Consider the following 24,387-nt stretch of genomic DNA (forward strand, 5'->3'; position numbering starts at 1 on the left):
CCATTGGGACAGAGGATGGCATGGTGGCCTTTCTGTGAAGCAATTGTGAACTATTGCTGTGAGGTGGGGATGGGCAATGGTGTAAACCAGGAGTGCCTTTGGGTAGTTCAATATACTTTAATTAATTATTTATTTATGACATTTATATCCCACATTATCTCAAATAGGATTCAAGTTCAATGTGGCTCACAATATAGCAAAACTAGAACTGACAAAGCGTTCTGATTACATAGAACAAAGTATAGATATAAAATTACTAATAAGAGCATAACATGACATCCTGATCGTATAACATGTGAATATGGACAGAGTTGTTGTTATTGCAAGTTTAGTTAGAGGGTTAGTTATTTCTGTTGTTAGAGATCGATCTTATCAAATCAGCTTTCAATAGTTTGCTTTAGTGAGCTGCTGCCATCAGTCTGTAGGTTTGGGACAGCATGTTGAAAGGGGATGCAGATATATGCAGCCCCTCATTTCAGCATTGAAGGGTTGGTGGAGGGGGCCTCATATTTACTTGTCATTGGATATTCTGGACATTCTGAGTTCAGCAGTGTTTTGTTGTTCTTTCTTATGAAAATTCAATAACATGTATTGTAAAAACAAAAGGGACTCACTGTATGTGACCCTGCCTATGCACGGTGCTTGCACATGAGTGCTGATATGATCCTGGGGGGCAATGCTTCACACTGACCTTTCCAAGCTGCTCCTTATGGATCTCTATGCCCTCACGGAGACATTATAGGGTGGTAGGCTGTGGTGGCATTTGTTAATCTCTCAGGCACAGGAGGACCAGGAGCTCTGCACAGAGACATAACTGACACACTGAGGAACGTTTCTCCACGTGTAGAGGTATATATGCATATTTTGCACGTGGAGGGAACGTGCTGCTGTTGTCGTGGACATTTTCTCGATGCAGGAGCCAGTACCGCCATTGCATATTTTGTGTAGTATATTTCCGATTGGCAGTGACATTTATCTCTAAACGTTTATGACATTTGTAGTGCATCTTCATAATAAATATTTTTGTAGTGTATTTTCGAATATGGACATGGTTTTTTAAACTTTTTTTTTTTGCCATTTGGACGGCATATCGGAAATTTCCCTCCACATTTATCACAGTGTGTTATAAAATTTGAAATGTGCTGTATGACTCCTTATCCTCAATTTGAACCGGTTCATGAGCAAGGGAATTTGAATGTCATTTATTGCCTTTCAGAGGGTAATCCTGAGAATAACTTTCAGCTGGAACTTCCAGAATTAGAAAAGCAGCTTGAGGTAAATATCTTTATTTTACAATTGATATTTAATTGTGGTATAAAATTATTTTAATCTGATTAAGAATGTTACATGTTTTAGTCTAGAAAATAATAAATTGAGAGCTTTGCCCTCCATTATGTGTGTGCTGTCAAAGTGCTGTTATCCCCCCCCCCCCCCCCCCCTGCCATTCGCTCTCTTCTTATAGCACTAGTCATTACTCACCTTTGACTATTGCAACTCACTCTTCCTTGGTCTTCCACTGCAGTCCCTTAAGAGGCTGCAGCTTGTTCAATCCACTGCACTTCATCTCCTTCACAATTTGAAACCTTTTGATCACATCATCCCCCTTCTCTGGCAAGAACACTGGCTCCCTCTCTCAACAAGCATTCAATTTAAAACCTTAACGTTTGCATTCAAAGGTTGTCTCCCTCATGCCCCTGACTACCTCTTGCTTATTTATTCTATATTCTGCTCCCCGCACCTCCATTCACTCCAATCAGGTCTGCTGTGCTGCCCTCTCCCTCCAAAAAACCTGTATACTACCACACTTCCCTATGAAGAAAGACTAAGGAGGCTAGGACTTTTCAGCTTGGAGAAGAGACGGCTGAGGGGAGACATGATAGAGGTATATAAAATAATGAGTGGAGTGGAACAGGTGGATGTGAAGCGTCTGTTCACGCTTTCCAAAAAATACTAGGACTAGGGGGCATGTGATGAAACTACAGTGTAGTACATTTAAAACAAATCGGGGAAAAAAAAGTTTTCTTCACCCAACGCATAATTAAACTCTGGAATTCGTTGCCGAAGAACATGGTGAAGGCGGTTAGCTTGGCAGAGTTTAAAAAGGGGTTAGACGGTTTCCTAAAGGACAAGGCCATAAACCACTACTAAATGGACTTGGGAAAAATCCACAATTCTGGGAATAACATGTATAGAATGTTTGTACGTTTGGGAAGTTTGCCAGGTGCCCTTGGCCTGGATTGGCCGCTGTCGTGGACAGGATGCTGGGCTTGAGAGACCCTTGGTCTTTTCCCAGTGTGGCATTACTTATGTACTTATGTAAACCTTGAAAAATCATGGAGTAAGGTATTTTCCACCTGATTACTCTTCTCCACCTGATTACTCTTCAAACAAAGAGGCGTAGCAATAGCCTGCCTTATAGTCTTGAAAGTTGTGAAAAATATGCTCTATGCAAAATACGATATTGGCATTCCTGCAACTCAGCACCAAATACCATCCGTGGGATATCTGTGATTAACTAGTGAAAGTCTACTCCCTCCAGCTGATAGCCCAAGTCTTTGCTCCAAAGCCTCCTTGAAAGGACCATAATCCTGTGGTGACATAAGGGTCTCTAGAGATTTTTGCAACCAAGAAACTGTCACCATCCCCAGTGCGTCTCCCCTCAAAAAGTCCCTCAGTTTCCTACCCATGCCAGTATATAATGCTTGTTGATCCAACCCTGCACAATAATGACATAATTGCATATAGGCAAAATAATCTCCCCTGCCCAATGTCAACCTTTGTTGTAACTCTGCAAAAGAATAAAGTTGCTCCTCTTTGTTAAATAGATTTTCAATCAATATAATACCAAATTCTTGCCAGTGGTGAAATACACCATTCTCCAAATCAGGCTTAAAGTCTGCATTCCCCCTTAATGGTAACAGATCACTAGTATTTGGAGTTTGCTTCCAATAAACCATCAGCTCCTTCCAGAGGACTCTCAGCAGCTGTAAGAATATACTCTTGCATATCGAGGAGAGTAACAGATCAGATCTAGCCTGTAGAAAAAAATTCAGGTGCCAGGACACAAATAGATCTCATTCTAAGCCTAGCACCCAGTTCCTCAAGTGTCTCAATAAATACACCTAATTGTACCGCTTTAAGGGCCTCTTATTAAACTGCGCTATTCATTGTGAATGGGCTGCATTGCATTTGCTGCATGGGAATCACTAGCATGGTTTAGTAAAAGAGGCCCTATGGGGCTCATTTTCAAAAGAGAAAAATGTCTAAAAGGTGTGATAAAACAGCATTTGGATGTATTTCTTCTCAAAACCTATTTTGCAAACGTTTGTCTATTGTTTTGAATTACACTTCAACACTTGTGCTCTACTTCTTCAACTCAATCGCTCAATATCTCCGTAGCACTTTAATAATTTCTACACAGTCTTCTTTATCTATGCAATAACCTTGACTTCAGATCCCCGGTGTGTCAATCATTTTACAATATTGTTCAATTTAGCCCAGATAAAAAGATAAGTGCTAAATTGAACAATATTGTAAAAGTGAAAATATATATATAAAAAATGGAAAAATAATTAACCTAGACTAATGAAGATTTCCGCTGATACCGCATTGATAAAGTAATATCTAGCGGCACAGCAGAGCGGTGTAGCCTATATAAAAAAAAAAAACAATTGACACACCAGGGCTCTGAAGTCAAGGTTATTGCATAGATAAGACTGTGTAGAAATGATTAAAGTGCTACGGAGATATTAAACGTTTGTCTATGCAATTCATCGGCCATGCATCCAAATTACAATGGAACATTTCAGGGGCAGGCTTAGGGCATTCCGAACATTGGACATTTTTTAACTATAATGGAACAAAACAAAAACATCTAGAGCTAAAACGTCAATGTTTTAATCTAGACCTGTTTTTAGAATGAATAAGGTACAAAAAGGTGCTCTAAATGATCAGATGACCACTGGAGAGAATCAGGGATTACCCCTCTTACTCCCCCAGTGGTCACTGACCCCCTCCCACTCCCCAAAATGTGAATAAAAATAGTACTTACCAGCCTCTATGACAGTTTCAGATGTTACAGCCAGTTCTATTACAGCAGCAAGTAGATCCCTGGTGTAGTGGTCAGTGCAATGGACTATAGAGAAAGGGACCCAGGCCCATATCTCACTCTACCTGTCACACTTGTGGTGGGAACTGTGAGCCCTCCAAAACTCACCAAAAACCTACAATAACCACATATAGGTGACCCCTTCACCCAAAGGGCTATTGTAGTGGTGGACAGTTGGGGGTAGTGGGTTTTGGAGGGCTAATTAAGTTATGCACATTGTAATAGAATACGCTTGGATTTTTGCGCACAATGCTAGGCGTGCTTTATAGAATCTGGGGGATAGTAGCAGAAAATTGATGGGTAGTTTTATGCTCACTAGGCACTGGTGGATGTATTACATGCTTTGAATATAAGGCCCATAGAGATTTCTGACAGTATTCTTGAACAGTTCCAATTCTTCATGTTTTAGTCGGACAATTAATGCTGATTACATTATTTCTGAAAATTCGGGAAGACTACTACAGTAAATGCAAAACTGCTGAATGTAATATTCTGATTTTTTTTAACTATAAACCTCACTGATGTGATATTAGTTGATGGTATACAAACTTATATGGTTTATTAAAATGTACTATATTGATTGACTTTATCAGAGCACAACTGTATAGAAAATTGATTAAAAAATAAGGCTCTAATTGTTTTCCCCTGTAGCCTTTTCCACCTTGCCATACTTCAAAAGAGTCTATGCAGCTGTTCAAACAGCACTGCAAAATTGCTAAAGAATACCAGGAGGTCAGAAAGGAAATTGCATTTCTTGAGCAAAGAAAGTAAGTTTATTTTTCTCAAATAACAACAGTGTTTTTGAGTTACAAGTGAGACAAATTATAGCACCATTGGGGCAATTCTATAAATTGGCACCTCAGTCTAGGTGCTGTGCGCTAAGTGCCAATTCTTGGTACCAAGCTTCCATTATAGAATACTAGCGTAAGTTGCCATTGCCATGCCCATGTTTAGGTGCGCATTCTTGCACCAGTTGTAAGTTGGTGCGTGTAGGTATTCCAAATGGCATGTGTAATTCATAGTAGTCTATAAACTCTCTGGCTGATATTCAAAACTATTTAACCGGCCAGGAACGTCTCTTGGCCAGCTAAATAGCATTTTAGCACCTAACTGTGGATATTCAGCAGGAGATAACTGGTTATCTCTGCTGGATATTTGCGGTTAATGGCTAGCCGCTAACTGGCTATATTACATGACTGGTTAGGCGCGGATATTCAGCACCAAACCGGCTATGTTTATCAGTTAAAATAGGCTTCATAAATAGCAAGCCTATCTGTAGTGCGGAATATGAGCTTAACCGGTTAAGTTGCCGCAGTCAGAAGTGAAACTGGATTTGTAATGCTGGTCACCAGATATAGGCTGTCACTGAATATCAGTCTTGAGCACTGGCGTTGGGCAGTCACCGCGCAGCTTGATGACACCTGAATATCAGGGGGTATGTGCATAACTGGAAGACACGCATATGGTCATCCCTGCTCTGCCCACATGTCTGCCTTCCTTGCCTATTCTTACCTTAAAGAATAGTGCCTAGCACACTTGGAGGGGCATAATCGAACGGCGCCAGCCATCTCTATGGGCGGCCATCTATATGGCCGGTGCCATAAACAGCAGTCCCGAACCGTATTATCGAAAAAGATGGCCGGCCATCTTTCGTTTCAGTAATACGGTTCGGGCCGGCCAAATGTCAGAGATGACTGAGTTTGAGATGGCCGGCATTGGTTTTCGCCGATAATGAAAACCGAGGCCAGCCATCTCAAACCCAACCAAATCCAAGGCCGGGTCGTGGGAGGGGCCAGCATTTGTAGTTCACTGGTCCCCATGACATGCCAGGACACCAACCGGGCAAGGGGGCATTGCAGTGGACTTCAAAAATTGCTCCCAGGTGCATACCTCCATTACCTTGAGTGCTGAGCCCCCCAAAACCAACTCCCCACAACTGTACACCACTACTATAGCCCTTAGGGGTGAAGGGGGGCACCTACATGTGGGTACAGTGAGTTTTGGGGGGGGGGTTGGAGTGTAACAGGTAGGGGGGATGGACCTAGGTCCACATGCCTGAAGTGCACTGCACCCACTTAAAAACTGCTCCAGGGACCTGCATACTGCTGTCATGGAGCTGGGTATGACATTTCAGGCTGGCATAGAGGCTGGCAAAAAAATGATATAGAATTTTTTTTTTTTTTGGGTGGGAAGGGGTTGGTGACCACTGGGGGAGTAAGGGGAGGTTATCCCCGATTCCCTCCGGTGGTCATCTGCTCAGTTGGGGCACTTTTTTGAGACTTGGTCCTAAAAATAAATGGACCAAGTGAAGCCGGCGAAATGCTCCTCAGAGCCGGCCTTCTTTTTTCTATTATCGGCCGAAGCCAGCCATCTCGTAATCATGCCCCCATCCCGCCTTCCATACCTTGCCAAAATGCCCCCTTGAACTTTGGCTGGCTTTGCGACGGAAAGCAGTTGAAGCCGGCGAAAATCAGCTTTCGATTATACCGATGTCGCTGGCTTCAGACGATGGCTGGCCATTTCCCGACTTGTGTTGGAAGATGGCCGGCCTTCTCGTTTGAAAATAAGCTGGATAGGCACCTGTCAATTAATGGTGCTTTTGATGCGTGAAAGTGGTGTGTACCAGGGGCGTAGCTAGGTGGGGGCATGGGCATCCACAGATTAAGCCCTGGTCCCCTCTACTTTGGACTCCCCCCCCCCCCTTCCACCACCGCCGATCCTTTCCCATCACTGCCACCGCCAGGTACCTTTGGCGGGGTCCCCAACCTCCGCCAGCCGAAGTCTTCAGCGCCGGTCGACTCCAGCACCTTCCGTGTTGATCTGTTTCTGACTCCTGACATCCTCCGTGCACGTCCTGTATGTAGCCCCGTGCAGGACGTGCATAAAGGACATCAGGAGTCAGAAACAGATCAATAGCGAAGGCGCCGGAGTCAACCGGCGCTGAAGAAGACTTTGGCTGGCGGGGGTTGTGGACCCCCGCCAGCAAAGGTACCTGGCAGTGCCAACAGGGGAGGGTCGGCGGGTGGGGGAGGAGGGCTAAACTGTGCCCCCCTCCTGCCAAAGTCTGGCTACGCCCCTGGTGTGTACCTCAATTGTCCTGTATGATCCTTGATCATACTTCAAATAATTGCAATCTAGAAACATGATGCAAAATAGAAGCTTTGTTAGAACCAGCTTCTACAGTGACTATTGCATCATGTTCAGCTACCCAGGGTTTCCCCAATGTTAAACCCTCTCCCTTACTCAGTCATTGCAGCCGCATTCCTCTGGCTGAGAAGCACAGACTGCCATTCTGTCTGGAACATGACACAAGTTTATCACCCAATGATCTTAGGATAGTAATGCATTCCTTGGTTATTATAAATGTGGGTTACGGTAATCCTTTGTATTATGAGATCTTGTTTGCAAAAATAAGGCAGCTGCTACTGGCTCAAGATACTGTGGCAAAAAAGTATATTTCAATCACATCATTCCTGTGCAAATTGTTTTGATTGCCACTGGATGTAAAGGTGTGTTTTAAGAGTTTAATACTGGGTTTTAAAGGATTTTAGTGTGATCAGCATGCTTATATAGCAAACTTGTTACAGTGAGGGGTTCTTTTATGAATGTGCGCTAGCATTTTTAGTGCATGCTAAAAATAAGCATGTGCTAAACGCTAGAGATGTCTATGGGCGTCTCTAATCACGCTACCATGCTTTTGTAAAAGACCCCCTAAGTATCCAAAAGACATCTGTGGTCTTTGAGTCAAGCACTGTTGGTAGTGCTTTACCCACATGAGATTAGGCTGATGTTTGTGTTTTATTTCTGTTTTATTTTTATGATGTATATTTCTTTTTTTTTTTAATTGAAATTTCAAAAATTACATAACAATAATGCAATATAGGAAACAATCCAGTCCACTACACGGAGCGAGCAAAAAGGCATATAATAAACAGTAAAACAACAAAGTAGTTAAGAGTAAATTACCCTGATATGAATTATATTTCAATTCTTGATTTGATTGTAACTGCTCCAATATAATGGACAGGAAGCAGAATATCAAAAGTGATACCAGTATCACAAATGCTCTCTTGACAGACTTGTGAGTTCTTGTACTAAGTAGAGTGCTGCTGAGCCCAGTACTCGGACCAGGTTCTGCTTGGCGGCCGGACAACCCCGGGTTTCACCTGTGCTGACCGCCATTCCCCAGAGGTTGAGCCCCTAGGTGCGAGCGGCCTGCAGGACTTACGAGACGGAACTGGAAGTGGGGTGGTGAATGTATCTGCCAGGCAGGCAGCAGGTCAAGAGAGTAATCCAGGTACAGGCAAAGTCAGTAGGCAGGCAGCAGGCAAGAGAGTAATCCAGGCACAGGTAAAGTCAATAGGCAGGCAGCAGGCAAGAGAGTAATCCAGGCACAGGTAAGGTAAGCAACAAGGGACAAAGTAGAGAAGAAGCAAACTACTGAGCAAGTAACACCTACCAAAGTAGAAGCAGAAGCATGGAGTCCAGGAAGAGCTCAGCTGATAGAGTGCTGGCATCTGACATCAGCAGGGACCAGCAGAGAGAAGGAGCACAGCCATAGGACAAGAACAGGGGAAGGAGGAACCAGAAGACCAATAGGAGAGAAGCAAGGGAAGCCAGGCAGAGAGAGAGCAGACCCAGGTGCATGGAAGCAAAGCAATCAAGGAGCCTGGAAGTCAGGCAGAGAGAGAGAGCAGACCCAGGTGCATGGAAGCAAAGCAATCAAGGAGCCTGGAAGTCAGGCAGAGAGAGAGAGAGCAGACCCAGGTGCATGGAAGCAAAGCAATCAAGGAGCCTGCAGTCAGAGAAGAACTACACACACATGGCTCAGGGCTGTGCCAGTCAAGTGTGCTTGTCGACGGGACCCCGTGCAGCCCAAGGACGCCGCTTGCGTTGAAGTAGGGGACATGACATCTCTGCAGTGTCATTGCTTGTTTCCATGATTCTGCCCTTTGTCTGCTTCATATTCTACAAAACTCTGCAGTTTACCTTCTTTTTCAAGATTCGTGCTATCCCCATGCATCTTCTTTCTAGACCTTCTGCACTGGCTTCCTGTGAAGCATTGCTATCATTTCCAACTTCTTGCTTGTGTGTTTCCAGTGCATCTATTTACAGAACTGCCAAGTTGCCTAGTTCCAGGAAGGAGATTTCTGATAGCCCTATTCTGATGCATATCCTACGGCGTTAATTACAACAGAAAGAATTCAATCAGGGATTACATATACCACACTGCGTAATTTGGCATCTCTGTCCAAAGTTTCACCCCTTCTTATCACTGTACTCTAATATTTAATTATATTCCTATATTTTCTCTCTTCTTTTTCCACTATATATTTTACATTCAAGTCTCCTATTGATTCTGGATCCTTTTGCTGTTTGTTTATTTATATTTTTAAAACACCGATCTTAAAGCATCAGGTAGTGTATAATCTGAGTAAAAATCTACTCACGTAAAAATTATGATAGATAAAATGAACCCTAGATCTCCAATAAGGAGCAGTAAATATAAATTTATAATGTCTCACTGAGCAAGTAAAGTGGTGCTGACATAAAAATTACAATAAGCAGGGCCGTGCCAACCCGGTAAGCGAGGTAAGCATGGCAGGAGGGCGCCGACCTCTAGAGGGCGCCGCCGTGCCATGCTTACCCTCGCCATTTACCTCCGGACCCCGACAGCAGCCCTGCCTTCAGTGGCATACCAAGATCGGAGCGATCCGCCCCGGGTGTCACTGGGGGGGGGGGGGGGGTGCTGTGCTCTGCTCCCGCTGTTAAAGAAAAATCGGTGAAGCAGCGTTGCAGGCAGCGCCTCGCTTCTGCCCTGCAGCTGCTTGTAAAAAAAACAAATTTCCTTCTCCTCGTCGTCGGGCCTTGCTTCTCTCACTATGTCCCGCCCTCCTCTGAGGTAACTTCCTCTTTCCGCGAGGGCGGGACATAGTGAGAGAAGCAAGGCCCGACGAAGACGACGAGGAGAAGGAAATTTGTTTCTTTTACAAGCAGCTGCACGGCAGAATCGAGGGGCAGGAGAAGAGGGCTGCTTCTGGTCGCCATCTGGTCAGGAACATCCAGCTGGAGCAGCCCTGCAAGTGTAAAGCTGGCCAAAAGAAATGCACTTGCCACAGACCAGGGAAAAAAGAGACCTGGTTGTTTTCCCGGTTTTCAACCGGTTGGAGCTGTGGATTGCACGCAGACTGGATGGACCTGAGTGACAAACTGTGTCCCTGCTGTTGTGGACAACAAAAAGAAGTCAAGCTGAGACCCACAAGGTGAGTTAAAACTGCAGCGGCATGCACACACTGACAAGGGCATGCTTTGCCAGCCCAGCAAGTTTATGCAGCACGGGTAGGAAGGGGCTCTGCTCTAAGACTCAGATTTCTGATTTATTAACGCTTTTTTAAATGGTTGCTGTAAAGACTCAAGATCCTTCCTGGCCTGGGGTAGAGTCTTTTGTTTGCAACATGCCTCCTGAGGGGCGGGAGTTTTTAGTATTATTTGCTTCCATCCACACAAACAAACCGCAACCCCCACAGAGCTCATAACCATGGACTATTGAAATGTTTGTGTTTTTTTTGTATCTGCAGGTGTTAAGAGATGGTGCTGTATTTGTATAGAGAGTTCACCAAGGATTTTTTTTCACCTCTTTATGTAGGCCATGAGTGGGAAAGGGCGGGGTACAAATGTAACTAAAATAAAAAAAATAGCAGCAGAATCAGGTACTGGGCCAACTTGATCAGAAAAACAGTCACCAGACAACAAAGGTAGAAAAAAATCATTTTATTTTCATTATAGTGTTTAGAATATGGCCCCTTTGATAATCAGGTGCTCAATGTTAAAAGTTTATATTTCTTTACTTATTTATGGCATTTTATGCTAGACGGGGGGGGAGGGGGGGCGCCAACTGATAGTCTGCAGGGGGGCGCCAGAGACCCTAGGCAAGGCCCTGCCTATTAGACTCATTTTCAAAAGAGAAGGACGCCCATCTTTCGACACAAATCAGAAGATGGATGTCCTTCTCACAGAAATGTCCAAATCGGTATAATCGAAAGCCAATTTTGGACGTCCCCAACTGCTTTTCATCGCAGGAACAGCCAAAGTTCAAGGGGGCGTGTGAGAAGTGTAGTGAAGGTGGGACTTGGGCGTGCCTAACACTTGGACGTCCTTCACCCATAATCGAAAAAAAGGACATCCCTGACGAACACTTGGACGTTTTCAGCTGGTCGTGTTTTTCTTACGACCAAGGCACAAACAGGTGCCCGAAATGGCCAGATGACCACCGGAGGGAATCGGGCATGACCTCCCCTTACTCCTCCAGTGGTCACTAACTCCCACCCTCAAAAAATATCTTTCAAAATATTGATTGCCAGCCTCAAATGTTATACTCAGGTCCATGACAGCAGTATGCAGGTCCCTGGAGCAGTTTTAGTGGGTGCAGTTCACTTCATGCAGGCGGACCGAGGCCCATACCCCCCCCCCCCCCCACCTGTTATGTTTGTGGAGGAAACAGCGAGCCCTCCAAAACCCACCAGAAACCCACTGTACCCACATCTAGGTGCCCCCCTTCACCCATAAGGGCTATTGTAGTGGTGTACAGGTGTGGGTAGTGGGGTTTGGGGGCGGGGTTTATGGGCTCTGCATACAAGGTAAGGAAGCTATGTTCCTGAGAGCATTTTAAGTCCACTGCAGTGCCCCCAAGGTGCTCGGTTGGTGTCCTGGCATGTCAGGCAGACCAGTGCACTACAAATGCTGGCTCCTCCCATGACCAAACGGCTTGCATTTGGTTGTTTCTGAGAATGGACGTCCTTGGTTTCAAAAATCGCCGAAAATCAGAAACGTCCATGTCTAGGGACGTCCAAATCTAGGGACGACCAAATTTCAGGATCTGGACGTCCCCAACTGTATTATCAAAACAAAAGATAGACGTCCATCTTGTTTCGAAAATACGGTTTTCCCTGCCCCTGGATTTGCGAGGACGTCCAAATCAAAACTTGGACGTCCGTTTTGAAAATGCCCCTCTACGTATCCAGTGAACAGTATTAAGAAATAGAATTTTATAGAAACACTCCAAATGACTTTTTTATGGATCTGACGAGGACAAAACCTAAACAATTAGTCAGTATTATCCATAATTAAAGAATGGAAGACTAGCCTAGTGGTTAGAGCAGTGAACTGAGAACCATAGAATTCAAGGTTCAAATTCCATTGATGTTGTTGCCACCGTGGGCAAGTCACTTCACTCTCCATTGCGCCAAATGCAAACTTGGGGCCTCATGTACTGATATGTGTTAACCAGTTAATGCAAGTTAAATGCACAGTTAGTAAATAAGCCCCACTGAGGATAATGAGTCTTGGATTATTTAACATGCATTAGTAAATGAGGCCCTTAAAACATAAGACCTGTTGAGACCGGAAAATAAAGCCATCATAAACTGCTAACTACAATTTTTCAAAAGCTGTCTGAATTTATGATAATGTTTCTGAAATTGTTAGCACCTTTATTAAAGAATTTCACAGGGCCTGGACAACACCAGTAAAGGCATATGACCTAGTTTTGGCCCAAATAGGCAGCTATTGAGTGAGTCCTCTCATCTCCATGACCCTACGCTTCCTGTTTAGGACATAACTATACCTCCAGTTGCCCTGGTTACAGGGCACTAAAACTTAGTCTTTTCCTGTATCTCCTATAGTAGAACTATCTCTAGGAATTGCTTTGCTGCTCGATTCTAGCCTTCTTACTTCATCCCTTCCTCTAGTTCACCTTGTGCTCCTGCTCCTCCCATATTGCTTTGCTGAGTTTCTCCTGTCTAAGTCCTGCCAGCCACCTGCATCTGTGTACTCAGTTCAAGAGGATGGTGGCCTGTGCAAGAAGACGACATCTATCTGGGCCAGCTGAAGCAGTGATGTAGCCAGACCTGACATTTTAAGTGGACCCAGAGCGAATATGGGTGGGCGCTATGTATAAGGTATGAGTAGTGTTTCTTGGGATACTACAAAATAATGCCTTAGAATGCACTTGATGGTGGATTTTTAAGTACTCTGCCCAACAGCTGTCCTGCATCAATATAAACCACATACTATCGCCCAGCATCAGCCCTTCCCTTCCTTACCCCCACCCACCCTGTAGCCTAGTGTCAGCCTTGTTCTACCTCCTACCCATTCCCCATGCTCTGGCATCTCCGCTGCCTCCCATCTTCCCCCCACCCCCACGCTGAAGCAAATCAGCATTAAATATAAAACCTTTTGTTTTGCAATGTTCAGGGCACTGTAGAGCCCACCCACACCTACATTAAAAACAAACGTTTTTTTAAATAAAATTTTATATTAACCTGGTGGGCACTGCAGAGACCTTCTCTACCATGAAATCCACCAACATTAAATACAATTTTAAATTTTTTTTAACCTGGGCACTGAGCTCAACCCCACCCAGAAACTCACACCAACATTATATATATCTTCCCCCCCTAGGTAGTCACAGCCCATCCCCATCCAGAAGCCCACAGTATTACACATATTAAAAAACATTTGTTTTACGGAGTTTCTGTTTCCCAAAAAGTTATATGAGTATGCACACTATACAGTCAGTGTACACGTGGTGGCAGGTGCAGAGCACTGCAGACTGTGCTTAGTGTGCTGGCTCCTGTGCCTGTTTGTGACAATGAGGGAGTGCTGCTGAGGGCCAGAGGCCTGGAGATGGAGTGGCACAGAGGAGGAGATCTGGCTGTGGCAAATGTTTCTGGCGTGTGTGCTGCGGGGATAGTGGGGGGGGCAACATAAGCGCCGCCACGTGTGATAGTGAAAGAGTAGTCCAGCAGCAGCGGCACTAGAGCAGCCACAGTGATTTAATAATTTATTTGCAGCATTTGTATCCCACATTTCCCCACACACAAGCAGGCTCAATGTGGCTTACAAGTCAATAAGAAATAGGGTCAGGTAAGGGAGGGGTACATGTGTAAAATAAGGTACAAAATAAGGTAAATAGCCCACATTACCGGAGCATAGCTACCTTGGAGTAGGTCCTCCCGCAGCGGAGTCCTGCTAAAGTCACGACTTCAGATTTCCTGTTCCACTCCTGGACCTGAGCACTGCACTGTACTGCACTAAAAATTAGGCAGGTAGGGAGAGCTGCTGTGTTTGCTGCTGGCTGCCTTTAGCTACACATGACTGAGCCATGGCTGAAGTTTCTGTAAGGTTGTGCAGAGGTGCAGCCTAACTTGCACTGATTGGAGAATCCAGCAAACTGGGTGGGCCTGAGCCGAGATTGGGTGGGCTTGGGCCTACCTGTAGCTATGCCCTTCCTAGACGTCCCGAGGCCTGCACATGTCTGCTCTTGGTTTAGCACTGCTTGTATCTTTGACTAACTATGCTGTGACACTCTCTAAAGGAAGGCATACAAAGCAGGTCATAAATGGTAACTGACTAGGGGTATACTTTGTTTTCCTGATAAATGTTCTGGACTCATATCGTATGGATTTAAAACGAAACATAACAGTCTTAAATTGAGACCTGTAAAGCTTCAGAAACCAATGAAACTTGAACAGAAGAGGTATACAACAATACTAGATGGTACCAGATCTCGAACAGAAACTAAACAAAACAAGTGCCAACCCATAACAACTCTGTAAAATGTATAACCACAGTAACTTGTAAGCCACATTGAACCAATTCCCTATTGGAAAATGTGTGGTACAAATGCATAAATAAATAAATAAACAAAATAATGAAGCCCTTCATACAGCGGCCCAAAATTACTCTTCTGGCTGCATTTGTGTTTGTTTATATACAGTGGGGGAAATAAGTATTTGATCCCTTGCTGATTTTGTAAGTTTGCCCACTGACAAAGACATGAGCAGCCCATAATTGAAGGGTAGGTTATTGGTAACAGTGAGAGATAGCACATCACAAATTAAATCCGGAAAATCACATTGTGGAAAGTATATGAATTTATTTGCATTCTGCAGAGGGAAATAAGTATTTAATCCCTCTGGCAAACAAGACCTAATACTTGGTGGCAAAACCCTTGTTGGCAAGCACAGCGGTCAGACGTCTTCTGTAGTTGATGATGAGGTTTGCACACATGTCAGGAGGAATTTTGGTCCACTCCTCTTTGCAGATCATCTCTAAATCATTAAGAGTTCTGGGCTGTCGCTTGGCAACTCGCAGCTTCAGCTCCCTCCATAAGTTTTCAATGGGATTAAGGTCTGGTGACTGGCTAGGCCACTCCATGACCCTAATGTGCTTCTTCCTGAGCCACTCCTTTGTTGCCTTGGCTGTATGTTTTGGGTCATTGTCGTGCTGGAAGACCCAGCCACGACCCATTTTTAAGGCCCTGGCGGAGGGAAGGAGGTTGTCACTCAGAATTGTACGGTACATGGCCCCATCCATTCTCCCATTGATGCGGTAAAGTAGTCCTGTGCCCTTAGCAGAGAAACACCCCCAAAACATAACATTTCCACCTCCATGCTTGACAGTGGGGACGGTGTTCTTTGGGTCATAGGCAGCATTTCTCTTCCTCCAAACACGGCGAGTTGAGTTCATGCCAAAGAGCTCAATTTTTGTCTCATCTGACCACAGCACCTTCTCCCAATCACTCTCGGCATCATCCAGGTGTTCACTGGCAAACTTCAGACGGGCCGTCACATGTGCCTTCCGGAGCAGGGGGACCTTGCGGGCACTGCAGGATTGCAATCCGTTATGTCATAATGTGTTACCAATGGTTTTCATGGTGACAGTGGTCCGAGCTGCCTTGAGATCATTGACAAGTTCCCCCCTTGTAGTTGTAGGCTGATTTCTAACCTTCCTCATGATCAAGGATACCCCACGAGGTGAGATTTTGCGTGGAGCCCCAGATCTTTGTCGATTGACAGTCATTTTGTACTTCTTCCATTTTCTTACTATGGCACCAACAGTTGTCTCCTTCTCGCCCAGCGTCTTACTGATGGTTTTGTAGCCCATTCCAGCCTTGTGCAGGTGTATGATCTTGTCCCTGACATCCTTAGACAGCTCCTTGCTCTTGGCCATTTTGTAGAGGTTAGAGTCTGACTGATTCACTGAGTCTGTGGACAGGTGTCTTTCATACAGGTGACCATTGCCGACAGCTGTCTGTCATGCAGGTAACGAGTTGATTTGGAGCATCTACCTGGTCTGTAGGGGCCAGATCTCTTACTGGTTGGTGGGGGATCAAATACTTATTTCCCTCTGCAGAATGCAAATAAATTCATATACTTTCCACAATGTGATTTTCCGGATTTAATTCGTGATGTGCTATCTCTCACTGTTACCAATAACCTACCCTTCAATTATGGGCTGCTCATGTCTTTGTCAGTGGGCAAACTTACAAAATCAGCAAGGGATCAAATACTTATTTCCCCCACTGTACCTAATAAAAGGACTTATTTATTAAACCATATTAGCAGTGTTATAAAGGTTTTGATGTGTTTTAAAAGAAGTACACATTTAAATATATTAAATGCACAGTACGAGCTGCATTAAACTGCTATTGTGAATTGAATTTAAATGTAGGGAAGGAGCTGGGATGGGGCATCGACAGAGGCCAAGGGACACCCCACACATTAATGTGCATTATCGTAGCACATGGTAATGGTAACTTGAGTTTAGAGTGGAAATTTAAATGCACCTCAAGTATTTCTGTGGTAGAAATCACTGTGTAAGTGTGTGATAACATGGCAGCTGTATCCTCCCACATGCTGGGCATACTCCCTTTAAAATATTTCCATATATGTTTCTTTGTTAATGCACATTAAAAATCCACATTTGAGTGAAACATTATGGCAATTTAGTAAACAGCTCCCCAAAAATGTTTTAAAGGAAGGCTAGCAAACAAGAATTACAGTGATCCATTGAAGATGAGATTAGAGACTTACAACCATTTTTAATTGTGCACTGGATAAAAAGGTCTGAGTGAGCAAGCCATAATTTATACAATGCCTTCCAGTGAAACCAAGAAACATGACTGTCAAATTCAAAACCACACATAGGCTTTATATGGATCAATCTCCAGCCATATGTTCTACTTCTCTTCACATTTAAACTTAGAAATCATTAATTCTGCTTATCCTTTTCTACATCTGTCTAGTGTTTTACCCTCTCATTCTCTACTTATATTTTTTTACCAGACCCTATGGCTTTTATAAATTCTGTAAGGCATCCTTAGTAAGACATGTGCTTTAGAGTCAACTAGTAGGTGTCACTTTTCTATAATTAATGGGACTCTCTCCTTTTATCCCTTTCTCTCTGGCGGTTGAACACAGCATAACTATCCGTGCAGGAGCTGCGTCTAGAAATCAAGCCTGGGTCTTCTGGATGTTCTTATTGCTCCTGGACCAGTCTAAAACTATATTTAATCATTCTGTGTTCCTTCAATAGACTTTTTCATCTCACTGTCTTCCACTCATAATTAGGGCTGTGTTTTTTTAAAGCCTCTGATGTTCCTTTCAGAGCAGGGGTGGGGAGACTGTAGCATTATACCACCATCGTTTATACATACTCTATACTTGTGTACTGTAATTTTATAGTAGAGCTCCTAGTCTGTCGAGGCACATAGATTTATATTCCTGCAGGACCATTAAGGATCTTTTCATAGAGCACTAAAAATTTGGCTTTATCCATAATGCCAGAATAGTGGATATACTGAGGTAGGTGTGTGAGTTTTCATTTCGTTTTTATTTGATAGTAATAAGGGGTTAGGGTAAGATAGGTCAGGAATTAGGGAAAATGTTTGTAACCAGGAAGTGTTAAAGGTTTTATTAAGGAAGGTAGGAAAAGGAATGCTTTGAATGGTGACTTAATTTGTGAACCGCTGTAATTGTTTTTATTAATATGTATCAAGAGAAAAAAATCACACAGTGATAATGCTATAAATTATATACATTCCATAGTTATAGATATTTCTTTATGAAATTTAAGTTTGCTTATAAGAAAAAATAGGACCACCACAGATGATCCAAAATGCTTTATGAGTTTATCTTATTGGGCAGATTGGATGGACCATACAGGTCTTTATCTGCTGTCATCTACTATGTTACTGTGCCACCACCAGTTCTTAGGAACGTTTAATCATTGCACACTTTTGTCCCACAAACATAGGACTAAATGTAAATTTAAAAACTTCATGTATTTAATCAATAACAAATATCAACATATTTATAACTTATCTTTTTTCAAAAACTCTTGGGTCCTGACACAAACCATGTTTCACGATGCTGCCTCAAGAGACCCAAGGACAGGTTCAAAAGGCATAGACAAGCTCTGTGCACGTTCTACAATGTAAAAAACTAAAATACTTTCATTTTGTTAAAAAATTCCAATACAAGAAACTTTCACATAAGAAAATAAGGCAGAGGAAGGAGGGAGCTGCAGCACAGCTATCCATGCATACTGTCTAGACAATTCTATAAGTGGATACTCCTTTTGGGCACTCCAGTGCTGCACGATCATAATCTATTCTATAACGGCGTCTGGATGCGCAGATGCTATTATAGAATACTAAGAAACCAACATCAGCATGTGTTACACAAGCCATAGACCTTGCACAACTGTGGGTGATTAAATGCAGCATGCATAACTTATGATATTCTGTAAGCTGCACATGGAAGTTCTTCATAAATATCAGGATAAATCAGTCACACGTACCCATACTCTATCTCAGGAAGTTGATTCCAAAGCTCTGTAATTGACTGAGGGTCAAAGAAGCAGCAGCTGCATAGAAACATCTGTGCAAGCTCAGAAAAAAACCTCTTGGTGTTTCTGAGTTTTGAGAGACGTGGAGGCACATTTTCAAAGAACTTAGACTTGGAATTTTGTAAGTCTAAGTACTTTAAAAATTAGCCCCCTAGTCTGCATTGGCGCTGTTAGATGACACTATCCATTTATGGGACTTATTTATCCTGCCTTCAATAGAGAATCCTCATTATAGGTAAGCAATTTCACTTTCAAGAAAGGCTGGTTAAAACTACTCTCCTAATTTTTGTCAGCCAGTGTCAGGATCAGGGTTGATGAATTTTTTAAATGAAAATTAAAAGGCAGATGAACTACAACTTTACTAAAGTCTGTTTAGTCCATAAGCATATAGAACATTTAGAGCAGTTGAGTATGATTTTGAATCATCTGAAATGGCTATTTTAGAAGACTGATTTGTGATTTAGATGTGTAAATGCCAGTATTTACACATGTATCTTGGATATACATAGAAAACCTGATTTTAGAAAGGCAGACAGTGTTTACACATAGAAAACTGTACTACATATGGATGACAAAGGAGTATGGTCTGGGCAGGGCTTAGGTGGAGTTTGGGTGGAACCAAAATCTACACATGTTCCCCATTTTAGAAAGAAAATGCACATAGATTTATTCATTTACCAATTTCTATTCTATTCTTGTGATGTATAGTCTGCACTAATCTTATCAATAGATTCTAACCAGAAATTGACAACTATCATAGATTAAAATTTAAGCAATTGCATCATAACAATTAAAATGATACATTTTAAAAACTTTTCGAAAAAGAAAATAAGATGAAATTTGCCATAAATTCACTGAGGGATTATTCCACTGCTTAGTTCCTTGATATCCAAAAGAATTTTCAATTAACAATCTTAAACGAACAAATTTTACTGAAGGAAAGCCAAGTTTCAACAAAGATTGGTAGCAGGAATTTATACGGTCAATTGGAAATTAGAGATAGTGAACCAAACCTTCTGGACTTATACCATATAAAGTTTTTTTATATACTAATATTACTAATTTAAAATCAACTCTTTCCTTAATAGGCAGTCAATGCAATTGTGCTGCAGTCTAGCCCACAGTTTTGCTGTAATCCCACCATTCAAAGAATTGCAATAATCTAACTGAGGTAAAATGGTTGCCTGAACCAATACCCGAAAACTTTTCAAAGTTAAATATGGATGTATTGCAAGCAATTGACGCAACTGAAAAAAAGTTTTCCCTGCTAGTTCATTTATCTGTATCTCAAAAAGATTATTTAGAATCAAGAAATTTCCCCAAAACTTTGTTTATGTCTTCAAAATTCACATATGCAGGACTCAAAATAAAAATATCATCGGTATAAGATAACAACATAAAAATATTCATATTAGATTGCATTTCCCTGAGAGAACTCATATAGACACTAGTCTGCCTTGCTCTAAGGCAGATTAAAATAAAAACACTCATAATAAAATCAGACATACAACAGTGAAAATACCCAGGTACCTTCAGACCAACCATAAAACATTCTGACTTTATCATCACCACCATTTCTAAAATTCTATCTTTATGTACCAAAAGCCAAAACACACAGGTGGCCCTTCAATGATTTTTTAAGCTTATCTGCCTCTGTAACATGATTCTCCATTTGTGTGGCTTCTTCATCCTGCTTGGAATCCTGCAATGGAAGAGCATTCCATTTTTGGGTCCAGCTGATGACATTGAGCATTTTCTTGTTTCTTCATACTGAATTTTTGTCATGGTAGGTATTGCCAATAATCCAACCCCTTCAGACCTCAACGATCTAGATGGCTGATACACATTCAAAGCAGATAACAAGTAAAAAGGGGCATCCATTCTCAGGACTTTAAAAATCACCAGCAAAATCTTAAATCTCACCCAACATTCTTTAGATAACCAATATAAAGCCTTTAAACAAGGTGTTATGCGATAAGACTTTGAAATACCTGTTAATAGTATAGCTGGATGCCTTAATATATCAACATTAGTATTTATAGCTTCTACAAATGCTCATTTCGGGCCAGTGGTGTTTCTAGGTCGGCTGCCACCTGGGGTGGATCGGTGCTGCACACCCCCTGGCATATCACCCCCTCAGTGCATCATCACCCCTTCTCAGCGCATCACCTTCCCACTCCCTGGTGCATCTCCTCCCCCCCAACACATCACCTTCAGGGGGTGCATAGAGCAGTCGCACAGCTGTCGGCTCCGTCGGTTCCCTGCCCCGGAACAGGAAGTAATGTCAGAGAGAGCAGGGAACCGGCGGAGCCGACAGCTGTGTGGCTTCTCCATGCACCCCTTGCAGCGTGCACCCGTGGCTGACCACCCTGCCCTTGGTGCACTACTGTTTCGGGCAGCCACAGGAGGGATTAAAGGAGGTCTCTTATTCCCTCACTGTATTTTTCACCCACGAAAGTACAGAAAGTTTGTGGTCTCCATACTTAATTGGAGCATTTACATGTGGAGATTTCTAAAATGGCAGACATACAAGCATGTGTCAACATGCACATATGTAAATTCTGAAATATCTTGTTATTTATTTATTGGGATTTATTAACTGCCTTTATGAAGAGATTCACCCAGGGCGGTGTACAGTAGGAACAGTTTAACATCAAAATTACAATTTTGTCAACAGCATAACAATAGTAAAATGTACAAGTATAAACATAAATACAATGAAAGAGGAAAACTTGAAACCAGCAAATTGAAAGACTACCATTAAACGGGATAAAAAATATACACATTTAACAGCACTGAAATACAAATAACAGAAATATAATACAATGCAAGTATAATAGTAATGGAATATCTGATAAGCCCACAATTAGAACATTCAAACAACATTGTTATGATATTAATGCTTTTCTACAATACAGCATACCATATAGCTGAGGGGTCAAATTCAGATATATAGATGGGGACAAGATGCGGGGTACAGAGTCAGTTGGGATAAATAAATGGGCAGCTAAACTAAAGGCAAGTTCTTTGTATAGTTAATCAAGATATAAGGAACTGGTCTAAGTTACAGTGTATATATCAAGCTAGTCCAGGTGCAGAATGAGTGTATAGTCAGTCACCCTACGTATTAAAGGCTTGGGAGAAGAGCCAGGCTTTCACAAGTGTCCTGAAGTAGAGGTAGTCTCAAGTTATAAGTAGCCCCTCTGGGAGTAAATTCCAGAGTGGGGGGGCTACTCCTGAGAAGGATCGCTAGTGGGTATAACGTGCAATTTCTTTTTAATAGTGATGATCCTTGAGAGGATCTTTTTAGGCATGTATATGACGTGTTGACATTTATATAAGTTGCTAGGTTCCTTTGATCTTTTCCACATTGAGAATTGTAAAATGGATGCTTCTAATGCATGGAGTTGCCATATACATATGCATTCCTGTCTGTGTCAGCAGATCTTTTTTTAAAATACTACTACTACTGCTACTTATCATTTCTATAGCGCTACTATTATTATTATTAGTTATCTCTATAGGTGCTCAAAAGTACACTTTGCTGAAAGTTTATGGTCCTAATGTTGATCATAGAGAGTTTTTTCATCATCTAGACCAAATATTACTAAACCATAAGATAAGCCTGCTGCTGATTGGAGGTGACTTCAATCAAACTCTCAATCGATATTTAGATAATTCCAACAAAGGAGTGATGTATGCAAAGGGAGATCGCGAATTATTTCGCAGGGGCAGATATCAGACTTTTGGAGACAAACTAATCCTGCTGCTTGGGACTACACCTACTCCTCGCAGGTTCATCAATGTTTCTCGCACATTGATATGAGGGTGGGGGATATAGAGCTTGTTCATGTGATCCTGGAGCATCAAATCATTAGCCACACGTTGTCAGATCATAGCCCTGTAGTCCTTAAGTTGAACCTCCCGTTGATACAGAAGACCCGACCAGAATGGCAATTGGATGACTCTATCTTGTCCGAGATGTCCTATGTTTTTCAATTAGAAAATCTCATCAAGGAGTACATTCAATTTAATAATAATGGGGAGGTTTCGTTGTGTGGGATGGTTTGAAAGTGGCACTGCATGGTCATTTTATAAGCATAAAAGCCCATATACGCCGGGAACGTACGGAGAGGGAAGAATCTTTGCGGAAAAGATTGCTAGATGTTGAGAGGGCACTACAGGACTTGTACACATCCTGACCGGAAACTATCAATTCTCATTTCTATGACATATATAAAATGGGTCTTCACATATATCTGGGTTTAATGCAACATTCTGGGTGCCTGTGTCTGTCTGCCTATTAACACAGTAGGATGTTGTAAAACTTGAAATCAAGAAAGATGTGGTGATCATTTATTATATCCATCTGAAGGTTCTCATACTTTTATCTCTTTTGATAAACAGAATGAAAAAAAAAAAACCCTTTTCTGGATGTAAATGCTTTAGGTTCATAGAACCAATGGAGCATATCTATCATTGCTTAATAGCGGGGACTGTTGCAATGCACAATCAATATCTTCTGCCTCACTTCATCCAGTGCTAAAATACTGAGGCTGACACAATACAGAGCAAATCAGAAATTGAGCTGGCCTGTGCTGCACCAGGATGGGGATGATAGACAGATCCTGTAGGCCACAATGTTTTGTTGAACCTGGAAGCTTTACAGAATTGGGGCATTATAGATCATCAGAAACATGTTTGATAGAGAATGTTAGACTCATCAAGGTACTGATTTATGTCAAGGTGTTATTCTCTCAATACTCCATTTAGATTTGGTTTTTGTAATTAGTTCCTAAATAACCGAAAAACAATAAAGAAATAAACAACGTTATTACACTTCTCAAAAATAGTGATAATGATGTTGAATATATTGTCTATAAATTAAAATATTTGTCTTTTTAAAATCCACAGACAGGATCTGATTGCCAAGTTGGAGCAAGCAGAAAAGGAGAACGTGGAAGAGAAAGCAGCTATGCTTAGCCTGGAGTACAAAGAACTGACAGAGGAAAACCAGAGCTTGAGCATGGCTTATTCCGGATACAAGGAACAATTAGAAAACCTTAGAATTCAGTATCAGAAAAGACAGGGATCATCTTAACATTATTCCAATGGATGCTGTCCCAGGAGCACAAACCCTGTACATTCTGCCTGGGACATGAATTCACTAAGATTTGACAATTTCTCTCCTTTTCCAGTGCAAGCTCTTTGTATGTAACAACCTCTGCAATGTAATGCTTGCCATATGGGGAAATGGACCATATGCCTAAGGCGACAAAGCTTTGATGAAACATCAGGATTTGTTTATGTGCTTTCAGCTTGGTTTTCTTTCATGCTTGTTTTTGTTGAGTTTTTTTTTTTGGGGGGGGGGGGAGGGGAAGAGAATAAAAAGGGGCACATTTTCCTAAATCTAGTTGGACTTGTTTTATTAAAAGATAACAAGAGGCTCATTTTCAAAGCACATAGACTTACAAAGTTATGTGGCGAGGGATTTTCGATATGATGTCTAAGTCCAACTTTGGACATTTTGCTAAAAGCGTCCACAATTCAAGTGGGGAATATAGCCATTTTCAAAACAGAAAAACGTC

At 42.2% G+C, this 24,387-nt stretch overlaps 1 protein-coding gene across 5 annotated transcripts in view; it reads left to right on the forward strand.

Moving 5' to 3' along the window:
• Nucleotides 1-24,159, forward strand: part of MAP3K7CL (MAP3K7 C-terminal like) — a 42,152-nt gene extending 17,993 nt beyond the window's left edge. For all 5 annotated transcript variants that reach the window (XM_030205131.1, XM_030205132.1, XM_030205134.1 and 2 more), the window contains exons 3-5: nucleotides 1,217-1,275; nucleotides 4,760-4,875; nucleotides 23,714-24,159. In XM_030205131.1, the coding sequence (XP_030060991.1) occupies nucleotides 1,217-1,275; nucleotides 4,760-4,875; nucleotides 23,714-23,900 (362 nt within the window). In that variant the 3' untranslated portion in view covers nucleotides 23,901-24,159. The remainder of the gene's footprint in view (nucleotides 1-1,216; nucleotides 1,276-4,759; nucleotides 4,876-23,713) is intronic.
• Nucleotides 24,160-24,387: the final 228 nt, after the last annotated feature.

This window comes from Microcaecilia unicolor, chromosome 5, assembly GCF_901765095.1.
Source record: "Microcaecilia unicolor chromosome 5, aMicUni1.1, whole genome shotgun sequence".
NCBI classification, from domain to species: domain Eukaryota; kingdom Metazoa; phylum Chordata; class Amphibia; order Gymnophiona; family Siphonopidae; genus Microcaecilia; species Microcaecilia unicolor.